Source organism: Bubalus bubalis, chromosome 2 (genome assembly GCF_019923935.1).
Source record: "Bubalus bubalis isolate 160015118507 breed Murrah chromosome 2, NDDB_SH_1, whole genome shotgun sequence".
Lineage (NCBI taxonomy): Eukaryota > Metazoa > Chordata > Mammalia > Artiodactyla > Bovidae > Bubalus > Bubalus bubalis.
This window is the reverse complement of record NC_059158.1, coordinates 78,537,315-78,554,312: the sequence shown is the minus strand read 5'-3', so window position 1 is coordinate 78,554,312 and position 16,998 is coordinate 78,537,315. Positions and strand designations below refer to the sequence as shown.

Genomic DNA, 16,998 nt, shown 5'->3' with positions numbered 1-16,998 from the left:
ACACAAAAACAAAGCATGTTCCAAGAATGATCCGATAGTTGGTTGGTTGGGACTGGCCTGAGCTGGTAGGACAACTGGGCTCTGTTCCAGGTGGGCTGTCTCCTTCTCCAGTAGGCAATCCCAGACTTATTCTCAAATAAGTGGTATGATTGAGAGGGAGAGAGAGATACTAGGGGAGAGATGCTGAGGGAGAATATACAAGACCACTTTAAGCTTTAGATCTCTTCATTGGCTTATTTAAAATTTCCATTAATTTTGAGCATTATCTAAAGTTCTATTTTAGGTTTCACCCCTTTTCCTCTCAGTCTTAATAAATATCTGATATATGTTTATCTGCATGAAATCTTATTAAAACATATATAAACTTGACACCTTTCTTTTTCTATTTCTGTCTTTTTTTTTTTACATATTTATTTAGATATGCCTCCATCTCTTAAACATGCCATAAATCATTTCTGCTTCTTTGATCTTCCCAATCCCCTCTACTCCTTTCTTTTGCCACTATGGATGCTTCTATGAATTTTTATCTGAAATGGTTATTGACTCAGTATTTTATTTCTTGCTGTTAATGACATGTCACCAAAGGGTTGCTGTTATTTTCTATTATAGTTTTGTTTTATTTTATGTATGGTCGTATCGAAATGTTTATCCCACATAAATACATATTGATAATTATAATCACTAAGACATAATCACTACAATTAAAAGAAAAAAGAAAATTTTTTTTACCCTTTCATCTCCTAGTAAATATTGCCATTTCTTTCCAAGAGCTGCCATGTTATTATAAATTTTCCCTCTGAAGTGCTTCAAAGAAAACTAAAGCAAATGACCTCCCCCTTATTTCCTGAAATTATAATATTAAAACAATATTTTTAGATACAAATACCTTTGCATCTGTGTTTTTAGTTTTAATTTTACATATGGTACAACATTAGAAGAGTTGTTTTAGTTGCTAAGGCACATCCAACTCTTTGTGACCCCATGGACTGTAGCACACCAGACTTCTTTATCCATGGGATTTCCCAGTCAAGAATACTGGAGTAGGTTACCATTTCCTCTTCAAGGGGATCTTCCCAACCCAGGAATCGGAAGTCTTTCATAACATCCATTCTTTGTAATTTTGTCTTTTATGAGTAAACATTTTATTTTGGTGAGATAATTTTCCCATAGTTTTATTACTATATAATTTATTGATACTGAAGTTCCAAATTATTTGAGCTTGATTTTTTTTCATAATTTTATTAAAGAGAGATTTTCTTTTCAGGAATTAAGATTGCAACTTTTTCTCCTCAGATTCTCCAGAGAGTGATATTCCTATGGAGATCACCACAGCAGAACCTCAAGTTTCTGAGGCAGTATATGATTGTGTTATTTGTGGACAGAGTGGGCCCTCCTCTGAAGACAGACCTACAGGATTGGTTGTCCTGTTACAAGCATCCTCAGGTAAAAATCAAAGTAATTTTTAGTGGGAACATTTTTAGAGATGAAGTATTTGCAGCAGATTAGTAAATCCCTCAAATAAAAGCTAGATTTTTGTTTAGGTATAACTGCAGATCTGTATAGCAAGGATCTTTATATGTTTGTTTTTTTTTTAGCAAAGATTCTTAATCTGGTTTATCTCACTTTCTTGGAGTGTTTAAAGAAGAATTTAAGAGAGATCTCTCTGTATGTTACATAGTCTTTTTCTTTAGAGTGTGATGGAATCTTACCAATGCTGGGTGGCCAAAAACTGAGTTCATCTTTCTTGGCAACTTGATTGTTCTAATATCTAGAAACATTTAAGTCCAAAAATAGTCAGTTTAAATATTTTAATTATATAAGACATATTCAGGTTGCTTTGCCCTTGTTTCTTGAGCATAGAAGCAGTCATTCTTGTAACAGCCTGCCAATTGATGTTTGCAAATCTTAGAGTTAAAATAATGTTTTTAAAAATTTGAAGGATTTGTCTGAATATTCTCTGTTCTCTGCCATACTGAAGTATTTTGAGGTAGTGATAAATATTACACTCCAGTTCCAATGAATGTAATCCTTTTTCAATAAGAGTATGTGTGAAGCGAAGTAAATAAAAGACTTACATATTTCTCCAGGGCATTTTTTTTTCTAGGGTGTTTACTCTGAATTAGTAGAGTAGAAAGAGTAAGGTATAAGAAATTCCTCAGAATTCAGATACAGGTTCAGTTCAGTTCAGTTGCTCAGTCATGTCTGACTCTTTGCAACCCTGTGGACCAGAGCATGCCAGGCCTCCCTGTCCATCACCAACTCCCAGAGTTTACCCAAACTTCATGTCCACTGAGTCAGTGATGCCATCCAACCATCTAATCCTCTGTCATCCGCTTCAATCTTTCCCAGCATCAGGGTCTTTTCAAATGAGTCACCTCTTCGCATCAGGTAGCTAAAGGATTAGAGTTTCAGTTTCAACATCAGTCCTTCCAATGAACACTCAGGACTGATTTCCTTTAGGATGGACTGGTTGGATCTCCTTGCAGTCCAAGGGACTCTCAAGAGTCTTCTCCAACACCACAGTTCAGAAGCATCAATTCTTTGGCGCTCAGCTTTCTTTGTAGTCCAACTCTCACATCCATTCAAGACTACTGGAAAAACCATAGGTTTGACTAGATGGACCTTTTGTTGGCAAAGTAATGTCTCTGCTTTTTAATAAGCTGTCTAAGTTGGTCATAACTTTTCTCTCAAGGAGTAAGCGTCTTTTAATTTCATGGCTGCAGTCACCATCTGCAGTGATTTTGGAGCCCAAAAAATAAAGTCTGTCACTGTTTCCCCATCTGTTTGCCATGAAGTGATGGGACCGGATGCCGTGATCTTAGTTTTCTGCATCTTGAGCTGTAAGCCAAATTTTCACTCTCCACTTTCACTTTCATCAAGAGGCTCTTTAGTTCTTCTTCACTTTCTGCCATAAGGGTGATGGTATCTGCATATCTGAGGTTATTGATATTTCACCCGGCAATCTTGATTCTAGCTTGTGTTTCATCCAGTCCAGCATTTCTCATGATGTCCTCTGCATAGAAGTTAAATAAACATGGTGACAATACACAGCCTTGAAGTACTCCTTTTCCTATTTGGAACCAGTCTGTTGCTCAATGTCCAGTTCTAACTGGTGCTTCCTGACCTACATACAGATTTCTCAAGAGGCAGGTCAGGTACTCTGGTATTCCCATCTTTTTCAGAATTTTCCACAGTTTATTGTGATCCACACAGTCAAAGGCTTTGGCATAGTCAATAAAGCAGAAATAGATGTTTTTCTAGACCATTCAGGTATGACCTAAATCAAATCCCTTACAATTATACAGTGGAAGGGAGAGATAGATTTAAGGGACTAGATGTGATAGACAGAGTGCCTGATGAACTATGGGCGGAGGTTCATGACATTGTACAGGAGACAGGGATCAAGAACATGCCCGAGAAAAAGAAATGCAAAAAAGCAAAGTGGCTGTCTGAGGAGGCCTTACAAATAGCTGTGAAGAGAAGAGAAGCCAAAAGCAAAGGAGAAAAGGAAAGATCTACCCATTTGAATGCAGAGTTCCAAAAAATAGCAAGGAGAGCTAAGAAGGCCTTCCTCAGTGATCAGTGCAAAGAAATAGAGGAAAACAATAGAATGGGAAAGACTAGAGATCTCTTCAAGAAAATTAGATACCAAGGGAACATTTCATGCAAAGATGGGCTCAATAAAGGACAGAAATGATATGGACCTAACAGAAGCAGAAGATATTAAGAAGAGGTGGCAAGAATATACAGAAGAACTGTACAAAACAGATCTTCACAACCCAGATAATCACAATGGTGTGATCACTCACCTAGAGCCAGACATCCTGGAATGTGAAGTCAAGTGGACCTTACAAAGCATCACTACAAACAAAGCTAGTGAATTCCAGTTGAGCTATTTCAAATCCTGAAAGATGGTGCTGTGAAAGTGCTGCACTCAATATGCCAGCAAATTTGGAAAACTCAGCAGTGACCACAGGACTGAAAAAGGTCAGTATTCATTCCAATCCCAAAGAAAGGCAATACCAAAGAATGCTCAAACTACCACACAATTGCACTCATCTCACAGGCTAGCAAAGTAATGCTCAAAATTCTCCAAGCCAGGCTTCAGCAATACGTGAACCGTGAACTTCCAGATGTTCAAGCTGGTTTTAGAAAAGGCAGAGGAACCAGAGATCAAATTGCCAACATCCACTGGATCATCGAAAAAGCAAGAGAGGTCCAGAAAAACATCTACTGCTTGACTTAATCTGGCCAAGTTTGTTGCTTTCTTTTAAATATAGAGATAATAGTGACTTTCGAGGATTGTCATGTTGGTTAAGTAATGTAATATAGGTAAAAGGGTCTAATATGGTGCCTGGTACATTAGTTTTTTTGTCTTATTACTCTTGTTAAAATTTGAAATTGATCTGTGAAACCCTCACTGAATAAGACAATAGAGCTGTCTAGATGAGAAATAACTACTATAATTAAAAGGAAATGTGTTGGAGTACTGACCAATTTTGCAGCTGCTTATCTTTTTCTGCTCTTTTAAGGAATTCAGTTTATTAGATTTTTGCCACTTGTCCCTCTATAACTTCTTCACCAAGTACTGTATAATCATCAACGTAATGTTTTATTTTATTCATGCAATCATTTCACATATATGTATTGATCATCGCTATTACAATAAGAAGCCAAACAAAATAATATCTCTGCCCCAGTGAAGCTTATGTTATTATTTTGGACTGTTATTTGTTCATTGTTTTATATTTTTAAAGTTGCTTTGACTTGTTACTTCATTTAATTCCCTTATAGCAATTTTTTACACTAAACTAGTTAATATTAGATAATTCCACTATTCCAGAGCTCTTTTGTCATTTCAAGATAGGAGGAAAAATATAAGAAACTAGTATTAAAAGCTATTAAATCTCAAGAGTGATTTTAATTAGGAACTGTAACAGGGAAAATCTCTGGCTGTTTCCTTTCTTTCTGAGCCTCACCGCCCTCTGACATCCTCTCACCTTTTACCCCTCTTTACTTTTTTCTTCTGAATTCTTTCTTTATTTTTTCTCTTCTCTCTTTCTTTTATCTTTGAATATGGAAAATTTTAACTATGTGGTGATGTAAAGAGACTAGTAAAATGTACCTCCTTGTCCACATCAATTTTTAATGTCTCTGTCAATCTCTAACAGTGATTAACTTGTGACTAATTTTTTTCTCCTAGAAGTATTTGGAAGCAGATTCCAGACATTATTATATTTCACCATATCTGCAGAATAGAAAAGACTTATTTTTTTAAAGACTTATTTTTTAAAACCACAGTCACTCCTGAATAACTTAATTCCTCAATATCATCAACTATCTAGTCAGAGTTCAAAATTCCCCAATTGTTTCTTATTTATTTTATTTTATTTATTTATTTATAGTTGTAGAGACTCCTTATAGTCTTTTAATTAATAGAGTCCCTTTTTATCTTTTCCTGTGCCTGTCATTTCCACCCCCCCCCACCCCAAATGTACTTTGCTATTTGAAGAAATTGGGTCATTGAACATTTTTTTATTAGTATCTTTAATTGAAGTATATTTGATTTACAATGTTATGTTAATTTCTGTTGTACAGCAAAATGGTTCAGTTATACACACACACACACACACATATATACACACACACACATTCTTTTTTAAAAAATATTCTTTCTGTTATGATTTATCATGGGATATTGAATATATAGTTCTTTGTGCTATACAGTAGGACCTTGTTGTTTATCCATTCTATATATAAAAGCTCGTATCTGCTAACCCCAGCCTCCCACTGCAACCCTCCTTCAACTCTCTCCGTTGGCACCCACCAGTCTGTTCTGTTTCTCTTTCATAGATGGGTTCATTTGTGTCATATTTTAGATTCCACATATAAGTAATATCATATGGTTTTGTCTTTGTCTTTCTGACATGCTTTACTTAGCATAATAATCTCTGATTGCATCCATATTGCTGTAAATGGCATTATTTTGTTCTTTTTTATGACTAAGTAGTATTCCTTTGTAGGTTGCTCCCACGTCTTGGCTGTTGTGAACACTGCTGCTGTGAACACAGGGGTGCATGTATCTTTTTGAATGATAGTTTCGTCTGGGTATATGCCCAGAAGTGGGATTGCTGGGTCATATTGTAATTCTACTTTTAGTTTTCTGAGGACCTTCATAATGTTTTCCACAGTGGTTATAGCAGTATAACTATACTATGTATAGCAGTATACCAGTAACTATATATAGCACTATATCACCACCTTGTAGGAGAGACCCTTTTCTCCACACCCTTTCCAGCATTTGTTATTTGTAGACTTTTTAGTGATGGCCATTTTGACTGGTTTGAGATGGTACCTCACTGCAATTTTGATTTGGATTTCTCTAATAGTTAGGGATCTTGAGCATCTTTTCATGTGCCTGTTGGCCTGTCTTTGAATAAATGTCTGTTTTGGTCTTCTGCCATTTAAAGAATTAAGACTCTTCCTACTTAGATTTGTCCAAAAGAAAAAAAAAAAATGAAAAGAGAGAAGGGAACACTTCTTAACTCATTCTCTGAGGTCAGCCCTACCTTGATACCAAAGCCAGATAAGGATTTCAAAAGAAAAGAAAATGATAGACATGTATCCCTTATGAATAGAGATGTAAAAGTCCTTAACAAAATCCTAGCTAACCAAGTTCGGCAGTTTATTAAAAGGATTATACATCATGGCTAATTATATTTTAGTTTCTAGCATCTACTTGCTTTTGTCTATTCTTTCTGCTGCTGCTGCTGCTGTTACAAATCTCCCCAGAACTTGGGGCCCACAGCTCTGTGTCCGATATTTCCGTCTCTAAGAATGACTTATTGAGTCTTAGAGTAATGTGTGGCACTTTATGCCTATACCCCCACTTCCTTTTTGTGTGATATGTGTTTTACAATTATAAAAATACCTCTTTTCCCACCTTTTCATTTCAACTGACTTTTACATCTACAGAAAAGTTGAAAAGCCTTCACCTATACTCGCTGATGGCTAGCATATTTCCATGTTTATGTTTTCTTTCCCATACTTATCTATACACAGACACACACACACTTGTCAGAGGTAGACATCTTGGACATTTTTATCCCTAAATACTTCAGGATATATCATGTAATAATAAAGATATTCTTTTATACAACCTTAGTACCAATCATACTGAATAAATTTAATAACAATAAAATCAAATATTCTGTGTTCAAAGTCTCCCAATAATATTTTATATACCAGATATATATTTCTCTTGTTCCAAGAGACAAGTGAAGATCATGTGTTGCAGTTAGTTGTCATTTCTTGTTAGTCTCCTTTAATCCGAAACAGTTTCTCCAGGCATTTTAAAAAATTTTGAAGAGTTCAAGTTTATTCTGTAGACTGTCTCTTTTTCTGGATTTATTTGATTGTTTCCCTGTTATTGGGCTTCCCTTGTGGCTTAACTGGTAAAGAATCTGCCTGCAGTGTGGGAGACCTGGGTTCGATCCCTGGGTTGGAGAGATCCCTTGGAGAAGGGAATGGCTATCATCCACTCCAGTATTCTTGCCTGGAGAATTCCATGGATTGTATAGTCCATGTGGTTGAGCGACTTTCACTTTTGCTTTCCCTGTTATTAAAGTTAAACATTTTTGGCAATGGTAGTATTATGATGCTGTTCCTTCCCGTTGCATCACATCAAGAGACTCATAGTGATAGTTTGTTCCATTATTGGTGATGTTAACCAAGTTTAATCACTTGGTTGGTATTCTGAGAGTCTAACATTATACCCTTTTACTTCATGTTCCCTGCCTGAATCAATGAACATGTTACCTGTTATTGTCATTATTCTCGAATTTGGCTAGTCAGAATTCCTTTAGGTCCCCGCTCAGTGCTTGAATACCTCTTTCCTCTTTACACACAATTCCAGGCTTACTTTGCCCTTCTCGCCAACCCTGATGTTATTTTAAGAAATAAACATTCACATATTAAAAGTTTATTTACTCTGTAGAAGAAAATTAGGATATCACTTTTTGTAGGTCTTTAAAAATATTGTAATAGTGAAAAAATTAAGAAGCTTATGGTAAATAACACTGCTTTTCTTGGTGAATAAAGTCCACATATTAGTTTTTTTTAACGGGCTCTTATCTCTGTTGTTAATATAGTTTTGGGGCAGTGCCGTGACAACATTGAGCCAAAAAAGTTGCCTATCTCTGAAGAGGAGCAGATATACCCCTGGGATACATGTGCAGCAGTTCATGACGTGAGGCTTTCATTATTACAACGTTATTTTAAGGATGTAAGTATTCTTTTTATTAAATGGTATTTTTGTCTGTAAAATTGATGGATATTTCTCTCCAGAGTTTTATATTTTTCTTCAACCAAATATCTTTCTGACTTGGAATTTGGAACTTTATTAGAAAAAAATTAGTATGTGGATAGTAATAAATAGAAGTCAGTTAACACATAAAAATTTCAGGTTTCAAATATTATGCCTTTGTTTTAAATGTTGTTTATTATAAGATATACAAATTCAGTTCACTGTAATGATAAGTTTATATTATCATTTTAAACACATATTATTTTATATACGTTATAAAAACTTTTAGATGTGGCACTTATGTTTTATGAAGATTTTTGCTTCTGTCTTTTTCATTTAAAGATACACAATAAAGTCTCATGATGCTTTGATATGTAAAGTAGGGGCAGATTTATCATGGCTTCTATTTCTTGTTGTGAACTTGGTAGAGTTTTTCCCTGGCTCTTTGTACTTTGTGGCTCTAACTCTCAGGTATTCGTGACTTAGATCAACTCAGTTTATTTAGTAGTGGCAACATTGTTAACTTCTTTGTAAAATTTTGATACCATTTTTTAAGTTTCCTGAGGGGTTATCATGGAGAAGGCAATGGCACCCCACTCCAGTACTCTTGCCTGGAAAATCGCATGGACGGAGGAGCCTGGTAGGCTGCAGTCCACGGGGCCGCTAAGAGTAGGACACGACCGAGCGACTTCACTTTCACTTTTTACTTTCATGCACTGGAGAAGGAAATGGCAACCCACTCCAGTGTTCTTGCCTGGAGAATCCCAGGGACGGGGCTGCCTGGTGGGCTGCCGTCTATGGGGTCACACAAAGTCGGACACGACTGAGGTGACTTAGCAGCAGAGGGGTTATCAAATGGGGATTCCTTTCACCTGTTGTTGTTTGACTCTGCTGTATTTTGAGTTAAGTAACATCTGTTAATAACTTAAAATACTTAAAATATAAAATGAAGCATTATTTTTAGTTATATATATATACACACACATATATAAAAATGTATATTAGTAGATTTCCAAATATAATTCCTTCATGTACATAATGTACTAAGTTAAATGGAAGCAGCTAGTAGGATATGTGGCAGACAGAATACTTATCTAGAGTAAACAGTAACTGATCTAACATGGTAAGAGTCAGAGTAGAGTGTGGTTCAGTAGTCTGGATAAGGATGTTTCCAGTGGATTCTGGAGGAGACGGAAATCCTAGATAGGGAGGTGTTATGTGGAGTAGAAAGAATTTCAGATGAGGAAAACTGGGGTTTGGTTCTGATTCTGCCATTTCTTAGCAATGTGAGCGTGACCAAACACTCTAAGTCTCAGTTACCTCATCTGTAAAATAGGGCTTGTAATGGTCTTTCATGCAGTAACCCAAAAGATCATTTTACATGTTATAAAAGGTCAGTATAAATGTAAAGTGGTATTTTTAATTTTCAAGTTACCTATTTAGGAGGGCTTGTTAGGCCTTATTAAGCAGTTTGGGTTAGGTAATGAGGATAATGCTTCCATATATTTTCAGAGACTTTAAAATGAAATCATTATTTGGAAATAAGACGTCTTTATGTTTGTATATGTACATGCATACATATATGTATACGCAGACACACTTTCATACTTTTTCTTTATTGTTTCTTCAGGTTTTCTGCAGCATGTGTATATATGTATATAGCTTTACTAATTGGAGACCAATTAATATCTTCATTTTAGAGAAAATTGTGCTGAATTCTACTTTTGCAGAAATTTACTGCCAACTTTTTTTAGTTTTTTTTTTCCTGATGTAATCCTGGTTTTAATGTCAGCATTTTGAATCACTTTAGAGTAAATGAGTAAAGATGAATCCTAAGGCCAAATAGAAAATAAAAATAACTTAGTCAGTCAAAATATAACTCAGACCTGAGGACATAATAATTTGAGGGAAGAGGAGATCTAATAAAGGAGAGAAAAAGTAGAGTATCTCTTCTTGCAGTCAGAATAGCTATTCATTTCTAAGAAAGAAAACAGAAAACTCTTTTTTTAAAAAAGCTCTGAACTGATACTTGAACTGGACTGAATCTGTTTTGTTTTTGTGAGTGATTGTGAGGTTTTATTTCTACATAAGTACTTTTATGTACTTCATAATGGCTATTTTACTTATAAATAGTGTGTTCCCTGGACCTCTGGAGGCCTAGGGCCATTTTTTTCTATTGGTTTTATAGTCCCTTCAGGGCTTCCCAGATGGCTCAGTGATAAAGAATCCTCCTGTCAATGCAGGAGATGTGAGTTTGATCCCTGGGTCAGAAAGATCCCCTGGAGAAAGAAATGGCAACCCACTCCAGTATTCTTGCCTGGGAAATCCCACAGACAGAGGAGCCTGAAGGGCTACAGTCCATGGGGTCGTAAGAGAATCATATGTGATTTAGTGACTAAACAACAAAAGATGTGAAGATGTGGAAGTTGCTCAGTCGTGTCCAACGCTTTGTGACCCCATGGACTGTGTAGCCTGCCAGGCTCCTCTGTCCATGGAATTCTCCAGGCAGGAATACTGGAGTGGGTTGCCATTCCCTTCTCCAGGGCATCTAACACATGCTTGGGTATTGTGGATGCTTACTGGATTTCAGTTTTGTAGCCAGACCACGTAAAGAAGAAGAGTTGTTATCAGTAGACACTGTTAGTGATTATAGACTTAAACTGCATAGATTCTGCTCTCTTCATATAAAATGCATGCTTTTTATAAAGTTGACCTGTAGAATTTCAGTCATACAAGATAGTATGTTTACTAGTGAAGTTGGAAGTGTTATATAAGAGAGCTATGACACTCATATATAAATAGAGAAGGAGGGAACCTGAGCTTTGGAGTCAGATAGATCTGGCTTTACCACTTTTAACTGAGTGCTCTTGGTCAGCTTGCAGTCCCTTTTTATTAAAAGAAATAAGACTGCTTACTGCATAAAGTTTTAATAAATATTGAGGTGAAGGTTCAGTGTTAAACAGTACAGAGGTGGGCACATTGTTGAATGTAGGTCTTTCTGAAATGTAGGTCCATATTAGTAAATGATCTTTTGCTTTTTTTGACTCTAGCAAATTAAAAAGACATCTAACAGTTACATAGACAAATGACATACTATTTTCAGTTTTAAAACTAACAGCTTATGTATTAAAAGGAAAGATTAATTACATTTTATAGTACATTGTCAAAGAGAATAGCTTATTAGCTGCCTATCAACCATTCTAAAATGATCTGATACCCAAATCTGCTTCTACTTAAAGTGGCTCCAAAACATAAAACAGAGATGAGCAGGTCTCCTGTTGTTTTTCTGATGTGTAACAGTAGAAACCAGCTCACCTGCTGTGAGAATTTGATTTGTGCTGTTGCACATCTTCAAATCGGCTAGAAAGGCATTTTATACTGTGTGATGCTTTTAACTTTCAGATGCTCGTGAAGAGTCTTGATTTAATATTAGAATTTTGTTTACTGTTATTTAAGATGGTTTGGTCATCTAATAGGCTATTTTCCAACATAAAAGTAAAATTTAATAGTTTGCTTTGTTTTGATGGCTCTCAAATTTTTCATCATGTGCTGTCACTCATGTTAGACCTCGTACCTAATATTGCCTTGACTTGGCCATCTATTTGCTATAGACTCTGGAGGGTTTCCCTGGTGGCTCAGATGGTAAAAAATCCACCTGCAATCCCTGGGTCAGGAAAATCTCCTGGAAAAGGAAATGGCTACCCACTCCAGTCACCTGGCCTGGGGAATTCCCTGGACAGAGGAGCCTGGCAGTCTGCAGTCCACGGGGTCGAAAAAAGTTGGACACAACTGAATGACTTTCACTTTCACTAGAGGGTAAACTCAGGGTCAGGCTGAAATGCTGTTTGGCAGAGGCCAAATGAAAATTTAAAGAAACTTACTTTAGGAGACTGTTTATAGGTTGAAAAGAAGGAATTAGCAGAGAAGTTTAAAGAGAAAGAGAAGATGAAAGGAATTAACTTTCAAAACGCATTTCCAAAGGGTATGTAGTTTGCTTATATAATCTGGGTTCCTTTTTGTATTGTTTATTATATTAGACCCATATAAATGTTTAGGCACTTTTAAAATTCTCATGAGCAGATTTGCACTTTAGAAAGAATTGTGCAAGATGCATCATGGAGACCAGTTAAAATTTATTTAAGAACTCTCTCCCCCACAACAGATCACATAGGCTTGACTGTTACAGTGGGAATAAAGAGAGAGAGGCCAAAATCATGAATTATATAGGAGATAGATTTAATATAGTTTGGGAACTAATTCTGTGGTGTGAAGGAAAGGGTGTGATGTAAATAACTTTTAGCTTTCTGATTTGGTGACTAAATAGATGTAGAGTTTTTAAGCCAAGAGGAAGAGAAAGATTCATAGAGAAAATGAACATTTTTGACACACTGGTTTTATTTTATCTGAGGGACCTCAAATTGGAGATTTCTGGTTGTCAACTGAGTATTTGTATCTGGCATTCAGGCAAGAGACCCAACTTGGAGAATAGTTGAATATACTGATTAAGTTCACTCAGGGAGGATAGTTTTAATAAGAAAAAAGCATTAAGAATTGAACCTTGAGGAATTTAAATATTGAAGGGGCAGACGAAGGGGAAAAAAAAGTCTTAAAAGGAGGCTTAAACCAAATGGTTAAAGAGACAGGAGAGAAACCAAAAGAGAGTGGCATTAGGGAAACAAGAGGGAAGTAGGCATTTGAAGAAGGCAGATGTTAAGGTTAGATGTCACAGAGAACTCCAGTACCATGTAGAACAGGTAAAATAATCAGTAGCAGTATACTTTATTATATTTTATGAGGTAGAGAAAGGCTAATTCACAGTTTTTCTCTTTTATTACAAGTATAATTATTTGGAAGCTAAAACTATCTTCCAGATTTAAAGATATTGCCTCGGGGTTATCAAGTCAGGTGTTCCTTTATATCACAGAAATACAAAGCCCACATAGGTATAACAATATGAAATGATTGAGAGGTTTATGTAAATTTGTTTAGGTATGTTTCTGCTTCTTTAAAATTAATTATATTTTGTCTTTTTTTTTTTTTTTTTAAGAGTTCTTGTCTCTTGGCAGTATCAATTGGCTGGGAAGGAGGTGTTTATGTACAAACCTGTGGCCACACATTACATATCGATTGCCATAAATCTTATATGGAATCATTACGGGTAAGTTGATTGAAACATGTTAAATAAAGGTGTTTGTGTCTTTCAAAGTATTAAATATTTTTTTACAGCTTATACATCCTAATTCATCTTGGGTGATTATGATTGCCATTTGAACTATTCAGCTTCACAGTTCCTTGACCTCTTCAACTTTAGGGATTTCATTTTTTTACTTCACATTGGCAGCTGACTTCCATAACTGTAATTTTAGATTTTGCTACTTTAGCTCTAAAGTAGTAAGCTTTAATATCCTACCATACCATTATGGTATAGCACTTGTCAAAGTCTCTATCTTTACTCTTATTAGTGTGTTTTGCTTCTGACCTCAACATCTCTAGTCCTTTGTTGTTCAGTTGCTAAGCTGTGTCCAACTCTTTGCGACCCCATGTACTGCAGCCTACCCAGTCCTTCCCTGTCCTTCACTATCTCCTGAAGTTTGTCCTTCTCTCCTTCGCTGTCCTTCACCATCTCCCAGAGTTTGCTCAGATTCATGTCCACTGAGTTGGTGATACTATTTAACCACCTCATCCTCTGCTGCCCTCTTCTTTATGCTTTCAGTCTTTCCCAGCATCAGGGTCTTTTCCAGTGAGGGGGTCTCTTCACATCAGGTGGCCAAAATACTGGAGCTTCAGCTTCAGCATCAGTCCTTCCCATGAATATTCAGAGTTGATTTCCTTTAGGATTGACTTGGTTTGATCTCTTTGCAGTTCAAGGGACTTGCAAGAGTCTTCTCCAGTACCACAATTTGAAAGCATCTATTCTTTTCCCCCCTTGCATTTGCCTAGTACACTTGCACTTTCCTCGCCTCATTTTCTTGTACTATGTCCATTGTGCTCTTAATACTAGTCATTTAATCCACCTCCTTTGACTTCATACCCAGGTAGCTGGCACTGTTAGAAAAATTGTAAAACTAAGCAGACTAGTACATATACACATCTGTGATTTCTTAAAATAGTGGTTCAGTTAGGGTCATGGACTGTGGATATTACTAATCAATTAATTTACCTGTCTTTGATCAGTTCCCTCTCCTAGTCTCCTTGGCAACTATTCCAAATCTTTGCCTCCTCTATCCCAGACTCTTTGCCTAAATCCCAAGATGCCTTTCCCCTCATCAGAGTCTGTTTCTTCCTAACTTGAGAATTTTTAAAATGATAGCTCATGGTGTGTGGTACGATAGGAAAGGCCATATAAACTGAGGGAAAAGGGAGGGACTAAAAGAGATAGGAGTTGACAGTCAAAGTGTAAGGTGTTTGAATTTACTGTTTTCTGATATGGACAGTTTGTCCTTACAAGATAAGGGTGTGTCATGGTAACAGGTGCTAGGATAGAGTAGAGGTCAGAGCCATTGGAGTTGCCGACGTCAAGTAGCTGATGAGGTCATTAAATTATGTAAGACTGGCTGTCTACATGCACATTGAAATTGTATAAGTGGATGGCAAAAGTTGGAGTGAGGAAGAACACGAATCTAGTTACTGAAGTCTTTGGATGTTAAGGGCAATGAATGGCAGTAAAAAGGAAGGAAAAGGGGTGATCTCTTTAAATGACCTGAACCACACAGGGAATGCAAGAATAATGATCTTGAGCCAGCACTGGAGGTGAGAAGGGTACTGATGTTTGAGGGATGTGAGAAAATGAGCAGTGCCTTTTTGAGAGGTCTTCTGGGGGTGCTTTAGGAAGGAACCTAGTTTCAGTCGAGACTAGGATGAAGACCTAGCAGTTTAAAAAATTATAGCGACAGAGAAGCTTATCAAAGAATGTCCTTCAATTACTAGTACCTTTGTCCAAAACCTTCTAGTACACTCTTCTTGTATGTCTTTAAAACTCACCTCACAAGTCTCCTGCTCTGGGAAGCCTTGTTTGTTGGATTTATCACACTGTTGTTGTTTCTGTTTGCTTTTACATTGTCAGTACCTTAAATGAAGATGTCTCTTAACTCTTTTTGCAGTCACATGGTACAGCATTTGACACATGATAGCAGTTTAGTATGTGTTTCTAGAATTGGATTTAAGAAGACATAGTGTTAGATGTTTAAGATCTTGAAGAAATGAATGTCACAAAGTAAAAAAGGTGGAATTCAGTTTTTTGGCCTAAGTATTTGAGATCCAAGATACAGTGAAATGAATAGTACGTTAAAGAGTTGGGAAACCTAAGTTCATTTGGACATTGTCATTAACTATCTTTGTGAAAGTCTTTGAGTTGTGTCCAATTCATTGCGACCCCATGGACTATACAGTCACGGAATTCTCCAGGCCAGAATATTGGAGTGGGTAGCCTATCCCTTCTCCAGGTGTTCTTCCCGACCCAGGAATCAAACTGGGGTCTCTTGCATTGCAGGTGGATTCTTTTACCAGCTGAGCTACCAGGGAAGCCCAAATATCTTTGTAACCCTGGGCAAATAAATTCATTTTTTTCTTTTTTGTATCCTTTTTTCTCATTATTTTTGTCTTGTTAGTAATAATGTTTATATTGTAGCATTCATGCATTTATTTTAGTACATTAAAAACATTTTGAGATTAAATCATTAGGTTAGTGGCAAAACAAGAGAGACTACTGGAAAAAAGAGTAAGATAGTGGTTAGAACCACAGGATAGCAATGGCCTAAAAGAACAGAGTAGATGAGGGTGGTATCAGTCAAAAGAAGGAAACAAATGTAGCAGCCTGGATTCCTTCCTTAAATTCTGGTTGGCTAGCATATGTTGTAATCTCTCATGAGCAAGAGTTTCCTCCTAGGCATATTTGCATTATGTATGTTTGTTTGAACTAATTTTTCTTCCCCCTCCTATCAGAAACATCTGAAGGATGCTGAATTAATTTCCCTCCTTATCACATTTCTGAGTAGTCTAACTAAATCTTTTCCCTACCTGTTAAACCTAAATAACCTAATGCATCAAGACCAGTCAGTTTTGTTCAACTGTTAGACACGTTAGAAGGTGTATCACATTTTTTTTTAGACTTCAGTCAGTTCAGTCGCTCAGTCGTATTCAACTCTTTGCAACCCCATGGATTGCAGCATGCCTGGCTTCCCTGTCTGTCACCAACTCCTGAAGCCTGCTCAAGCTCATGTCTATCAAGTCGGTGATGCCATCCAACCATCTCATCCTCTGTGGTCCCCTTCTCCTCCCAACTTCAGTCTTTCCCAGCATCAGGGTCTTTTCATATGAGTGAGTTCTTTGCATCAGGTGGCCCAAGTACTGGAGCTTCAGCTTCAGCATCAGTCCTTCCAATGAATATTCAGGACTGATTTCCTTTAGGATTGACTGGTTTGATCTCCTTGCAGTTCAAGGGACTCTCAAGAGCCTTCTTCAACACCACAGTTCAAAACCATCAATTTTTTGGCACTCAGTCTTCTTTATGGTCCAACTCTCACATCCATACATGACTACTGGGAAAACCATAGGTTTGACTAGATGGACCTTTGTTGGCAAAGTAATATCTCTGCTTTTTAATATGCTGTCTAGGTTGATCATAGCTTTTCTTCCAAGGAGCAGGCATCTTTTAATTTCATGGCTGCGGTCACCATCTGCAGTGATTTTGGAGC

General features: G+C 36.7%; 1 protein-coding gene across 8 annotated transcripts in view; it reads left to right on the top strand.

Moving 5' to 3' along the window:
- UBR3 (ubiquitin protein ligase E3 component n-recognin 3) overlaps window positions 1-16,998 on the top strand; it is a 200,227-nt gene that overhangs the window by 131,588 nt on the left and 51,641 nt on the right. For all 8 annotated transcript variants that reach the window (XM_025275209.3, XM_025275194.3, XM_025275200.3 and 5 more), the window contains 3 exons: window positions 1,294-1,443; window positions 8,151-8,284; window positions 13,353-13,463. In XM_025275209.3, the coding sequence (XP_025130994.2) occupies window positions 1,294-1,443; window positions 8,151-8,284; window positions 13,353-13,463 (395 nt within the window). The remainder of the gene's footprint in view (window positions 1-1,293; window positions 1,444-8,150; window positions 8,285-13,352; window positions 13,464-16,998) is intronic.